Source organism: Prionailurus bengalensis, chromosome A3 (assembly GCF_016509475.1).
Source record: "Prionailurus bengalensis isolate Pbe53 chromosome A3, Fcat_Pben_1.1_paternal_pri, whole genome shotgun sequence".
Lineage (NCBI taxonomy): Eukaryota > Metazoa > Chordata > Mammalia > Carnivora > Felidae > Prionailurus > Prionailurus bengalensis.
Genome location: NC_057354.1, coordinates 58,639,098 through 58,653,124, shown reverse-complemented (window position 1 = coordinate 58,653,124; position 14,027 = coordinate 58,639,098). Strand labels below are relative to the sequence as shown.

The following is a 14,027-nucleotide window of genomic DNA, read 5'->3' as shown; positions in this document are numbered from 1 at the left end:
CTGTATATGTACTATTGTAGTAATGTAAGAAATCATTACAAGGACCATGTAAAAGTAATTGATTACCAAAAAATAATAATAAAAAGCAAAGTTATGTGTTCCTGAAGTTAATTCCTTCCCAGCTCTTCCTATGAAAAGAATTGATCTTTCAGGAAAGAAAAATGTTTTAAAATCATGATTGAAATCTTTTCTTTATAATATACATAATCATAAATCTAAAGTGAAAGTTTATTACAGAACCACTGAAGTTGGAATTTCTTCAGGAGAAGGCATTCAGGAAAGAATCAGAGGGATTCCCATTCTGCAGAAATAGTTCAGCAAAATGACAAAGAAAAATGTGAGAAATTCTATTTAGATTTTCCAGGTATATCAAATGCAGTTTGGAATTTTCAGTAGTTCTAAACAAATGTCATTGTAATCTTTAGTAAGCACATACAATGTGTCTCACCCTGGAGGTACAATGGGGGACCCTTTCCATCAACACCCAATCTACTAGGTATTATCTGCTTCCCCTATCAATTCTCCGGGATGCCTTTGGTCTTTTCTGCATCCTTGAATACACTGCTCCCTCAATTATCACTCCCAAAGCAAATGTATCCTGTCGTTCTCCTTCTAAAGTTGCCTCAGTGGTGGCCTACAGTCTCAAATCTAAATTCCCCAGCCTGGCTTTGACAAGCTATTTGCCATCTGATCCCACCCAGAGCCTACGGTTTCCCCAAATCCTCACCTCCAGCTCCTCACTGCCCACACACTTCCTAACGTGAATGCAAGCTACACTCTCGAGATGAATGCCTCCTAAAAGAAGATCTGAGTGACCCCTCCAGGATCAGCTCAAGAACAGTATGGCAGACAGACTAATGACTGCCCAAAGATATCCACATCCTAATCCCCAGAACCTTAGATGGCAAGAGGGACTTTGCAGATGTGATTAACGTTAAGGACCTTGAGATAGGGAGATTATCTGGAGCATCCAGGCAGCCCCAATGTAATCACAAGGGTTCTTAACAGGGGGGAGCCCTTCCAAGCTTCAAAGAACCAGAGAGATGGCAGCGTGAGGACTTAGCCCGCCTTTGCTGGTTTTGAAGACTGAGAAAGGAGCCAAGGAACATAGGCAGCCTCAAAAGCTGAAAAGACAAGATATAGATCCTCCCCTCCAACCCCCAGAAAGACTGTAGCCAGCACTTTGATCTTAGCCTGGTGAGAACCATATCAGACTGTGATCTCCAGAACTGTAAGAAAATCAGTTTGTGTTTTAAGCCACTAAATTTGTGCTAGATTTGTTACAGTGGCAATAGGAAATGAACACAGGCCACCTCTTCCATGAAACCTTCCCTAGTCACTCTGGCCCACTACAACATTTTCTCCCCAATCCCACTTTGGACTTCCCAATCCACCTACAGCCTACCCTGCCTATTCCACAGTACACCAGTTATTTCATGTCTATCTCAGTTTCCCAGCCATGAAACTGTATTCTATTCACGTATAGGGAGTTTGTTTTTACTTTTCTCTCACACCCCATTCAGTCCTCAAGAATGCTTGTCACAAAACAAGTTTTCAAAAAGTTACCCATTCAATGACCCTCTCAACAAGACAGTATCAAAGTACTATCGTGTCGTCTTGGCCAACTTAAGCAAAATTCAACTCATGATGTCATAGATTAGCTATTAATAGTTCTGGTGTCCTAATTCAAAAAGCTATAACTGTAATATGGAGACATTTTCACACAAATGTATTGCCAACAACCTAAACATCCTTCTTAATTATAGCAAAAGAAACACAAACAGCTGATGTGCAGCAAAACAATATGCTCCTTGAGGACACCTGTCCCAGCATAGGATGTGGTAGGTACATGGTGGATAATCAACAACACTGGTAAAATGGGTGAGTGGTTAAGGGCCACACATACTAAGAACATTAAACATAGGAAAACACTTGCATCTAATCAGGCAATTACTGAATATTGCAGGCTCTATTATAGTAAATTTATTTTATTCCATACTCACTGTTCCTTCTTGTTGGATAATGCTGTTATAGTTAGTAGATTTTTCAAAGGCAATGATATCTCCACTGTGACAGAACAGATAACACAGAAATAATTTTAGTAAGCCACCTGTTTCTGAGCACAAGTATGAAGTGTTTTTTTGCAGCAAGTTTACTTATATGGGGTATAACTTGTATTTCAAAACTCTCTTCCAAGTTTCTATACATGACTGGTGATTAGCACCTGCTTGGAGTTAAAAAAATCAATTTCTATAACTGGGGTAACCATGTATTTCTTTTGAGAGGTTTATTCTCCTTAGAAGTAAATTTATGATGTCATCATAGGTAGAACTTGCTCCTGAGAGAAAAGAAAAATCATCATGGAAATGAAGTCTTATACTTTCTGATTTGGAGCTTTTAAAAAATTTTTTAAATGTTTACTTATTTTTGAGCCGGGGGGGGGGAGGGCAGAGAGAGAGGGAGACACAGAATACAAATCAGGCTCTAGGCTCCAAGCACAGAGCCCAACACAGGGCTTGAACCCACAAAGCGTGAAATCATGACCTGAGCCGAAGTCAGATGCTTAACTGACTGAGCCACCCAGGTGTCCCTGATTTGGGGCTTTTAAAATTATCAATTCATATATGAGAATATCCTCTGAGTGGATGGATATAGCAGAGCACCTTCACAGAATGAGGAAAGTGAGAATAATGACATGTATGTCCTATTTCACCATGCCTCTTGGATTCATACCTTATATAATGGAGACATTCATATGTCATAGAGAACACATTCAGTCCTATCTATGCATTCTGGTACATTTTCCTTTAATTCCAGGTATTTGAGAAACTGGTAGCCGAGAGATGACCCCTTTTTCAAAAGGAATGTGTTTTCTGTGGATGCCAGAGGAAATGACATTTTTTCCCCCAGTGCCCCCACAATCCTCAGAGCTGTGGCTACTCTGTCCACTCCAAGTCAATACACATCCTCATACCTGACTGTTTCAACTCTATGAAATCATACAAAGAGAAGAGGAAGGCAGTGGGCTAGTGCTCTGCTTCTGGAAGCAAGGCAATAGTCATTTTTAAAAAAATTTACATCCAAGTTAGTTAGCATAGAATGCAATAATGATTTCAGGAGTAGAATCCAATGATTCATTTCCTACATATAACACCCAGTGCTCATCCCAACAAATGTCTTCTTTAATGCCTTGTGCCCATTTAGCCCTTCCCCTCACCCACTACCATTCCAGCAGCCCTCAGTTTGTTCTCTATCTTTTAGAGTCTCTGATGTTTTTGTCCCCCCTCCCTGTTTTCATATTCTTTTTGCTTCCCTTCTCTTATGTTCATCTGTTTTGTATCTTAAATTCTACATATGAGTTAAGTCATATGATATTTGTCTTTCTCTGACTAATTTCGCTTAGCATAATACCCTCTAGTTCCATCCACGTTGTTGCAAATAGCAAGATTTCATTCTTTTTGATGGAGTAATACTCCATATTCTTTAGCCATTCATCTGTCGATGGACATTTGGGCTCTTTCCATACTTTAGCTATTGTTGATAGAGTTGATAGAGTTGATAGAGTTGGTATAAACATTGGGGTGCATGTGACCCTTTGAAACAGCACACTTGTATCCTTTGGATAAATACTTAGTAGTGCAATTGCTGGGTCATAGGGTAGTTCTATTTTTAATTTTGTGAGGAACTTCCATACTGTTTTCCAGAGTGGCTGAACCAGTTTGCATTCCCACCAGCAGTGCAAAAGGGTTCCTCTTTCTCTACATCCTTGCCAACATCTGTTGTTAAGGCAATGGTCATGAATGAGATGGCCTGGAAGGAGGCGAGAATCAGGGGGAGCAGGGGAGATGGAGGTAGATAGCTTTAATCTCACACAGGGAAAGACTATGGTCCTGCTCGGCCTCTCCAAAACCCGGAAGCTCTCTGCTGAAGGTTTGTGTCCAGCCCAAGTCATGGAAACCTGGGCACAATACTTGATACCCATCTAATCAATGTTTCCACATAATAGTCTATTTCAAAACAGGGCAAATAGATTCAGGGTCTGGATCAAAAGCACTGGAAAGCCACCCTTTTAACCTTCCACTAAGAGTTGTTATCACAATGGGAATTGTACTTTGGAGTGCTTAATGGCAAGAGAGTTTCAGAATGTGGGATCTGTTCAACCTGGAGGGGAGATATATATATCTCCCCTCCACATAGTATGATGGATTGATGGATGATGCAAGGAGAGCCACACGTGAAGAATTCCACTTGTCATATCTCAATGATCTCTTGGGTAGGCATGGAACATGATGGAGTTTCTCTAGGTAAAATTTGTAAATAGCCCATTGCCACACAAATTCTGGGACACTACATCAACAAGACCAAAAACAATACATAAAAACATTGGATAAAATGTAGATTGAAATAAAACAGAAGAAAATGTCATAAATGGCAGTTCACTGAATAAAGGGCTAATAGACAAGGAAGTTAAATAAAAGTATATAGTCATCAGCCTTTAAGAAATGTCTTAAAAATCATTTGTGAGGCTTTCCTCCACTAAATTGGAGGTAGAGTCATTTCTCTACAAGTCTACATTGTGTTAATATGCTACTCCTAATATTTTCTACAGAGGTGATAGCCTCTGTAGAGGAAAAAAAAATTATACAAATAATTGCAAAGACATTGAGTGGGAGTTAAGACAGTTGAAATATAGGGTGTTAGGAGAACATATGTCATGAGGTCCATGCTATCCTCTTGTTAGTTCAACAGTTACATGCCTGTAAATTGGCACCTTGATAAGCTCAGGAGAGTTTCCTTTGTGATTAGCTACCCCATCTGGTTGGTACTTATCACAACACTGTACTTGGACAGCACTTACTAAACTCTTTGGACGATGACAGCAATCTTCATGGGAAATTCCTTTAGATACTTACAAACAGGAGTCTGGAAGCTAGAAGGTTTAGTTTTGGACTTAAAGGAACGAGAAGGGAAACCCTCCACCTTATTGCTCACCCCCTCTGGCCCAACCCTGATTCTGATAGCTTTGGAACCATTCAATTGAGAGTGACACTCTCAATTATTTAGGATTTATAAATGTAACTCCCAAGTTCTGCCATGTGTTCAATATAGAATACGAGTTTAATTCAACAGCTATCAAAAGGAGGGTGGCGTTACCCTCCTCGCTGTGAAAAGGAAGACTGAAGGGGAACTCCCTGCACTATAGCCTTTACGTATCAGACTAGGGGATACAACCCAACTATCCTCACTGGGGAGCTATTTTATTTTTGTACCATTAAATTGGGGGATTTTATGCTTTTAAACAATGGTGACAGGAAAAATAAAATGTCAACTTTGGAGAGAGATGTTAAAAAAAAAAAATTGCCCATCTGCATCTGGCCAAACAGTGACAGCTTGCTTATTCAGAAGAATGGCAAGGCGGCCTCTTCCAACCTTGGGATGCCTTAGTTCAGGTCAATGGCTCACAACATGGGTCTAGGTTTAGTGCAATCCTATTTATTTCTTTAAAAAATTACCCAGTCTCAAACCTTCAAGCAAAGATGCATGAAAGTATGCACCAGCTAGTGGGAGAGAAGGAGGCAGTATCAGAGCAGACTACAAAGCAAGTGAGCAGAGGATCACTGTTGGAGACCAGCCTTGTGCCAAGAGGGAGATCTGTGGAGACCCAAGACAAGGGCACTGGCATCCAGAAGATCTGGCCAACTAGGCTGAATGGACATTGCAGGTCTTGGCTCCATGCTTTAATCTTTACATGAGGCTGGGTTGGGCTAGAACTGGAGACTGTGGTAGACAGGTGGGGTCTACTACTCAAGAGGAGGGGCAGTGACGGTAGGGAGGCCAAAACAGCATTGGAGGTGACACTTTCAGCTCTCAGAGTGCCAGCCAGGATGGTCTCATGTTCTAGGGGTCACTGCCACTGCATCACTTTCCAGGTGTGGTTTTGATTCAGTCCCGTGGGCCATTTATTAGGTTGTGGTTAAAAGCATAGACATTGCTAAAATATGGTTCTAATAAAACCACACTGATATCCAGAGCCAGCTTTGCCATGAAGGAAGGGCTTCCAGTCTAAGATGTCTTCTTCCATCATTCCCTGAGGCCTGAGACGCTTTCATGGTGCCGAATCGAGTCTGCCCAGTGATGTCCCTTGTGTTGTGAGCAGTCCCCTCAGCTCATGCTCCACAGGGCATAACTTGGACCAGACCCAGGATGTCAGGATTTAGCTATTCAGGATAGGGAATGGGGTCAGGAGGTGCTGCAAAGGGTCTGCTGGAAATGGAGGGAGAGAGACTCAGGAAGAAGGAAGGCTGAGAATTTGCATAGTACAATAGAATAGGCATCCTTGTCAAGCTCTGCCCCTGACTTGAGATGTGGCCTTAAGCTTGTTGCTCGAAGCTTGTTGCTTTGAAGGCCTCAATTTTCCAACCCTATACAGGGAGGAGATGGGCTTTGATGACCCCCAAAATCTGTTCCAGCTCCCAGAGCCCATATCCTTTGTGGTCACGTGGACTCCAAGCCCTCCAGGGTCTACATGATGGTTAGAAGATTTTTTTCTGGGCCTCGTGCAGGGAGAGTGGAGGAAGACTCTTCTGGGGCCCTACAAATTGTCCACTTCACTCAGTGCAGTGTAGACACAGCAAGAGAACCACATTTTACTTCAATTAATTTTTATGATCAATTTGGCTAAAGAAGGATCCAGCGTGAAGAGGATGGAGACGTCATTACATGGCACACAACTCATCTTTTTTTTTCCCCCATAAAATCTTTCAAATGCAGTGTTAGCTTTTTGGCACTTGACTTTCTTTTAGTTTAACTACAATTTGCATTCACATTCTCAGGTTTTGACATCATTTGTCATTAATCCAGGCTTTCATTTACATCATGTTGGCCTCGTAATTTGTCCTCTCAAATCACTCCAACAGCAGTGAAACAACTTGAAGCAATTACAAAGGTAAGAGGATAAAAATGTAATAAAACCTAATTTGTGGACCATTGTTTGGTGTCAGAATGCAAAGCCAAGGTGCTTCATCTTCCGATCATTAAAGGATCTAATTTCAAGTTTTCCTCTAAGCACATGAATTAATTAGTTCGGTTTCATTAGGAGACGATGAACTTAATGAATATTTTTGTAACTAAAACTGAAATAGTAAGCATATGTATTCATATAAAGACATGTGTTGTTAGGATTGCAAAAAAGCTTTCTTCGATATAATTTTGCTTATACTAATGATACTAATCACTGCAATCCACTGAGCACTTACTCATTGCTAAGTGCTTTACTTGGTATTACCTAAATTCTTCCAACAATCCACGAGGTAGGTAGATAATAACTCGTTATTATCCCCATTTTATATATTGGAAAAGAGAAACAATTCAAAGAGCTAGAAACCCGGCACTGACTTCAGAGTCTCATCTCTATACCTCTTCTACCATTCTGTCTTACAAGAGGTACAGGTAGGATGAAAAATAATGTACACAAGAAGGACAAAGTAAGATGTCAGGTTTTGGAAACTTAAAATAAAGAACTACCTTATTTGTAAAACTGGTTTGCTGAGTGTCGTAGATTAGTCATGTTCTGCATTGGGGGCTGTTGCTTTTTATACTGCTTAACTGTACCCTGACCCATTAGACTTTATGAACAACTTAATTGCAAAATGGTGACCGCAGGAAACACCTTTGAAAGTGTTGAAAGTCTAATTCATTTATATTCACCCTCCTGGGGTAAAACTCAGCAAGCAGAAGTCAAGCTCCACCGGCAGACAGCAAACGTGTGGCCTTATAGCGGGCATCTCTGGCTGGAGATGGGTGAGTGAGGGGATGCTTTGAGCAAATTAGATCGTCCAGTGTTAGCGAGCTTAGAAGCGTTACCTGCTTTCAAAATCTTTTCCAAGCAAGGGTGCAGTCTAGGATATAATTCTCCACATGTATGTTTCTTGAACTGCCAGGCAGCAATCAGGTAATGCGTTATTTTTTTTAACCTTAACACGTTCTAACTAGCCTTGAAAACCATAGGGTGGACAGGGCCAAAAAGCGGGTTGCAACTTGGATACCTTATTAGTACCTAAGAGTTAGGCCCTCTGGGGCTCATCAGAGCCAGGAAGGCTCAACTCCTGCCCTGTGCCATGGCTGCACAAACAGAAGGAAAAGAAGCCCTTCTCGGGGCTAGAGAAAGACTCTGAAGAAGCTGCTGGTGTTCTCTCTGACATCATTAGGTCTGTGGTACCCACAGTTGCCAGGCTGACAGCTCCCTGTGAACTCATTCTCCTCCAGGGTGGTGTGGTCTGAAAGACGAACCTTCGCCTTTCTGTTTTGTTGGCACAACTAGCCAGCTGTGGACCCACAGCCCTGGATTCCACAGGCTCTGGGGCCCACCGAGGCAGCCCCCTGGGCTCTTGAGCTGGCAGAAGAACAAAGGACTGAAGAACAAAGGCACGGAATGTAGAAGGCACAATTTTAGAAGCTTTTTAAAGGCCTTTAATATCTTAAGTTGGAAAGGCTGAGAGAGAGAGAGAGAGAGAGAGAGAGAGAGAGAGAGAGAGAGAGAAAGAGAGAGAGAGAGAGGTGGGCAGAGGTTTCTTGGAGGAGGAATGAGGGCAAGGGTTAGTTTCCATATTTCCTGAAGGAAATATGAGACTCTATACAGTTGATTTCAGAATCTACATTAGGTAGAATGGGATTCATCTATTTGCAAAATGACAAAAAAGTTTTCCTTGGGACATATTAACAGGGATTTTGTCTGAGAGGTAGAGAATAACAGTGAATTAATCTGGGTTGTTTCTCTAGATGTGACCATAATACATGCATGCATGTTCTCTCTCTCTCTCTCTCTCTCTCTCTCTCTCTCTCTCTCTCTCCCTCTCCATTCCCCCCTTCTCCCCAGACAATAATAAAGCATTTCATACTCTGGCCTCAATTCTGCAGTGAGTTTCTAGGTCAGCAATTATACCCAGCTCCAAGTCTCAGTCTGGATGCCAGCTAAACAAGATTGGAATCTGGGGAGGCCTATTCCCTGTAAAATTATGTTACCCCGGAGAGAGGAGCAGGAGGGAAAATGTTATGGATTTTGTGAAGGGGTCCTTTTCATATGGTACACACTGCATATTTATAGTCATTTTTCTTTAAAAAAAAAAAAGCCTCAAACTTTTCATTTGCTTTGAAAATCAAACCTTGGTCTCTGCTTGGTTCAGGGTAGACGCTGCCTCAGCAGTTTTTTAGCAAAATTCAGCGCAAGTCCCGCCCCACCCCACTGCAAACGAATGTTGTTGACACGCTGAAATCCCCAATCTGCTCCTAGGCTACCTATTTAAGTGTCCAGTTAAGGGGATCATCAATGCCATAGTCCCTGGCTCTGGATCATGTCCTCCTGCTGCTTCTGCTTGCATGGAGGGAGGGGTGACATGGATGGTGTCAGAGACCTGGGCATCATAGTTTCTATACTGATGGGCCTTTGGAGGTGCAACATGGAGGACATAAGGAGGAGATAAGGGCTTATTTTGAGACTAATTTAATTTAATTTATTTTTAAAAACATCTTTTTAATGTTTACTTATTTTTGAGAGAGAGAGCACATGCAAGCAGAGGAGAGGCAGAGAGAGAGGGGGACAGAGTATCAGAAGCAGGCTTTGTGCTGACAACAGAGAGCCTGATGTGGGGCTTGAACCCAAGAAGTGTGAGATCATGACCTGAGCTGAAGTCAGATGCCTAACTGACTGAGCCACCCAGATGCCCTGAGACTAAATTAATCTTAATTAGATTATTACATGCTTCTTTGTAGTGTTGGGGGATGGTGGTGAAGAGGAAGCAGAATCCCCCAAAGCCACCCCTTTGCTACCATCCCTGGTTCCTGGCCAAATCTCTCAGTGCTGATGCTTTTATTGGCATTTCCATTTCTTTCCTTAAAGCAAGGTCCAGAGGGGAACAAAAGACAAACAGGATGCCATGGAACAGCGTACACACAGTTCAATGACTCAGAGGCTTGTTGCTGGGTTTGGAGTACATTCTACTCTAAGATGCTCCTAAGAAGGCATACTCTTACAAAAAAGGGGAAAAAAACCCACAATGACAACAACAAAAACCAAGAATTCAGATTCCTATTTTTCTCTTTGGCAAATGTTCATAAGAAAGTTTTTGTAAATCAGGCCTGCTTCACTGGGGCATTCAACTTTTGGGAACTACGAATACACTCCTCTGTGGTTTGCTGGGGGTTCCCCCTCTGTATTTAACACCGGGTTGCAGGGGCAGTCACGTTTTTGATGGCAAATGGAAAGAGGTGCCTGAGTAGCCAGGCAGCCGGCTGCCCTGAGCCCACTGGGGTTGAAGACTTCCAGGTGTGTGGGATCTGGGGCTCCTACCATTGTATGCTTCCTGGCTCGGTTAAGGTAATGAGGCAATTTAAGCTCTCCAGAGGAAGATGAACGTGCAGGAGAGTGCTTTGAAATAAAGACCTGAACTCTGTGAGAAGAGAGAATGGGCTCTTGAGCAGAAGAAACAATAGGACATCTGGAGATATGACCTTGAGAAATGGGCAGATTTCTGTGGGGATACTTCATGGGACCTGTCATCATGTAGGATTAGGCCTGACTTATTATTGGAAATTTAAACTTTTAAATGTTTTTATTTATTTTTGAGAGAGAGAGGGAGCAAACAGGGTAAGGGCAGAGAGAGGGAAGCAGAAGATCCAGAGCGGGCTCTGTGCTGAGAGCGGAGATCCCAGTGCAGGACTTGAACCCACGAACTGTGAGATCATGACCTAAGCTGAAGTTGGACTCTTAACCAACTGAGCCATCCAGGCACCCCTGAAATTGAAATGTTAATTGAGGTAATTGTAGATTGACAAGTAGTAAGAAGTGATTTAGAGAGCTTTCTAATCTGCCTAATTTCCCCCAAGGGTAACATTTTGCAAAACTACAGTACAATATCACAATCTGGATATTGACATTGATACAATTGACTGATCTCTCTCAGACTTCCCTAGTTCAACTTTAACTCATTTTTGTGTATATTCAGTGCTATACACTTTTATCACCTATAGAGATCTGTGTATCCATCATCACAGACAAGATACAGAACATTCTCCTGATCGTAAGGATCCTTGTGTTGCCCCTCCATAACCATATCCCTCTCTTGCTTCTTCATTCCCAGGTCCCTGACAACCACCAATTTGTCCTCCATTTATTTTTTTTATTTTTATTTTTAAAGTTTATTTATTTTGAGAGAGAGAGCAAGCAAGCTTGGGGGAGGGGCAGAGAGAGGGAGAGAGAAATTACCAAGCAGGCTCTGTCTCTGTCAGCACAGAGCCTGATGCAGGGCTTGATCCCACAAACTGAGATCATGACCTGAGCCAAAATTAAGAGTTAGACACTTAATCAACTGAACCACCCAGGCACTCCTGTCTTCTGTTTAAAAGTTGTGTCATTTCAAAGTGTTTTATCGATGAAATCATAAGGTATGGAACTTTTTGAGACAGGAGTTTTTTTCATTCAGCATCTAGAGATTCATCCAAGCTATTCTATCAATAGTTTGTTCCTCTTTGTTACTGAGTAATATTTCATGGTATAGATGTACCAGAGTTTGTTTAAACATTCACTTAATGAAAAATATCAGGACTGATTCTAATATTTGGCTATTATAAAGAAAGCTGCTATGAACATCAATTTACAAGTTTTTATGTGGATATAAATTTTCATTTGTGTGGGGATAAATGTCCAAGAGTACAATTGATGGTTTGGATGTTAATTGTATGTTTAGTTTTATTAAAACTGCCACACTATTTTGCATTCCTACCACCAATGTATAGAGTAATCTAGCTTCTCTGAATCCTCACCAGCATTTGGTGGTGTTGCTGTTTTTTTATTGTAGTCAATCTGACAGGTGTGTGTTTGTATTTCACTGAAGTGTATTTTGCATTTCCATAATGATTAATGACACTGATCATTCATGTGTTTATTTGCATATATCCTCTTCAGTGGGAGGTATAGTCTTTTGGTCACTTTTTAAAAAAATGTTTATTTATTTTTAGAGAGAGAAGGAGAGAGAGAGAGAGAGAGAGAGAGAGAGAGAGAGAGAATGAATGGGGGAGGGGCAGAGAGAGAGGGAGACACAGAATCCAAAGCAGGCTCCAGGCTCTAAGCTGTCAGCACAGAGGCTGACATGGGGCTTGAACTCATGAACCGTGAGATGATGACCTGAGCCAAGGTGGGACGCTTAACTGTCTGAGCCACCCAGGCTCCCCTCTTTTGCCCATTTTCTAATTGGATTTCTTTCTTTCTTTCTTTCTTTCTTTCTTTCTTTCTTTCTTTCTTTCTCTCTTTCTTTCTGTTGAGTTTTGATAATTCTTTATATATACTAGGTATTAGTCCTTTTTCGGATATGTAGCTTGCAAATATTTTCTTCCAGTTTGTAGATTGGCTTTTCATCCTCTTCATAAAATCTTTCACAGACAATATTTTTAATTTTGATGAGATCCAACTTAATAGCTTTTCCTTTTAAGGACTGGGGCTTTGGTGTCAAGTCTCAGAATTTTTGCCTAGCCCTAGGTTCGAAGATTTTTTCCTATTTTTTTAAGTTTAATATTTTTATGGTTTAAAAGTAAGTCTATGTGGGGCACCTGGGTGGCTCAGTCAGTTAGGCGTCCAACTTTGGCTCAGGTCATGATCTTGCAGTTTGTGAGTTTGAACCCTGCGTTGGGCTCTGTGCTGACAGCTCAGAGCCTGGAACCTGCTTCAGATTCTGTGTCTCCTCTCTCTGCCCCTCCCATGCTCATGCTCTGTCTCTCTCTGTGTCTCAATAATAAATAAACGTTAAAAAAATTTTAAAGTAAATCTATGATCCATTTTGGCTTTTTGTTTGTTTCATCTATGTTCCATTTTTAGTTAATTCTTGTATAAATTGTAAGGTTTAGTTGTGAGGATCATTTCTTTTCTCTTTCTTTCTTTCTTTCTTTGCATGTGGCCATCTAGTTGTTTCAGCACCATTGGTTGAAAATCTAGTTTCCTTCCACTGAATTACTTTTGCACCTTTGTGAAAAGCTATTTGAGCATATTTGAGTGGATCTATTTCTGGATTCTCTATTCTGTTCCATTGGTCTGTCTCTGTGCCTCCACCAAAACCACACTGCTGTCTTGATTACTATAACTACATACTGAGCCTCAGTATCAGGTAGCGTTTCCTCTCACTTGATTTTTCTTTGTCAAGATTGTTTGAACTATTTTAGGGCCTTGCCTTTCCACATAACTTTTAGAATAAGCTTGTCTATGTCTACAAAAAAACCTTGCTAGGATTTTTTTTAAACAACTTCATTGAGAGATAATTCACATACCATACAATTCACTCATTTAAAGAGTACAATTCAATGTTTTCTTCATATATTCACAGGGTCATACAATTGTGCAGAAAAGAGATAACATAGCAGTATTGAGACTGCTCTCCTTAGAAAGTCATGCTTGTAAGATTGGCCCTAGTCTGGAGTCTGGGAACTTGGTTCCCAGGGTGTTCTCAGTCAACAGTTAACTGATAAGAGTGGTTCCCTGTGCCTAGACTGTTTGTGCAAACAATATAGTCCACAGAAGGTTATGTTGAATAACCTACTTTAGTTTTGGGGATCTGTCATTTTGGCACATGCTAGGAAGAATGTGCTTATGACCATCCCCCAATAAAATCTTTGAGTGTGGAGTCTCATAATGGGCCTACCTGAACAGAAACATCACACATGTGTTGCTGTATTTTTGTTGCATAGAGGAGTGCACTCTGTGTGACCCCTCATGGGAGAGAATGAGCATGTGGAAGCCTGCATATAGATGCCTCCAGACCTCTGCCTCTTTTCACCTTATGACTTGACTGTGTATTCTTACTGTATCTCTGTAGTAAATTTTAGCTATGGGTATGAATATATTATTTTGGTCTGCCTGGTTTATCTGTTACCACTGGGGGTCCCTGCTGGTGCTGCCTGAGGGAGCTGGAGGGCTTTTCCCAGACTGGGTGGGGGATTGGTCTCTGTGGGGCACGGGCTCCCTCTATTGGTGCTCTCTAGCTGCC

General features: G+C 41.4%; 1 protein-coding gene across 3 annotated transcripts in view; it reads right to left on the bottom strand.

Moving 5' to 3' along the window:
- RFX8 (regulatory factor X8) overlaps nucleotides 1-14,027 on the bottom strand; it is a 257,473-nt gene that overhangs the window by 24,148 nt on the left and 219,298 nt on the right. For all 3 annotated transcript variants that reach the window (XM_043603128.1, XM_043603129.1, XM_043603130.1), the window contains exon 8: nucleotides 2,004-2,067. In XM_043603128.1, the coding sequence (XP_043459063.1) occupies nucleotides 2,004-2,067 (64 nt within the window). The remainder of the gene's footprint in view (nucleotides 1-2,003; nucleotides 2,068-14,027) is intronic.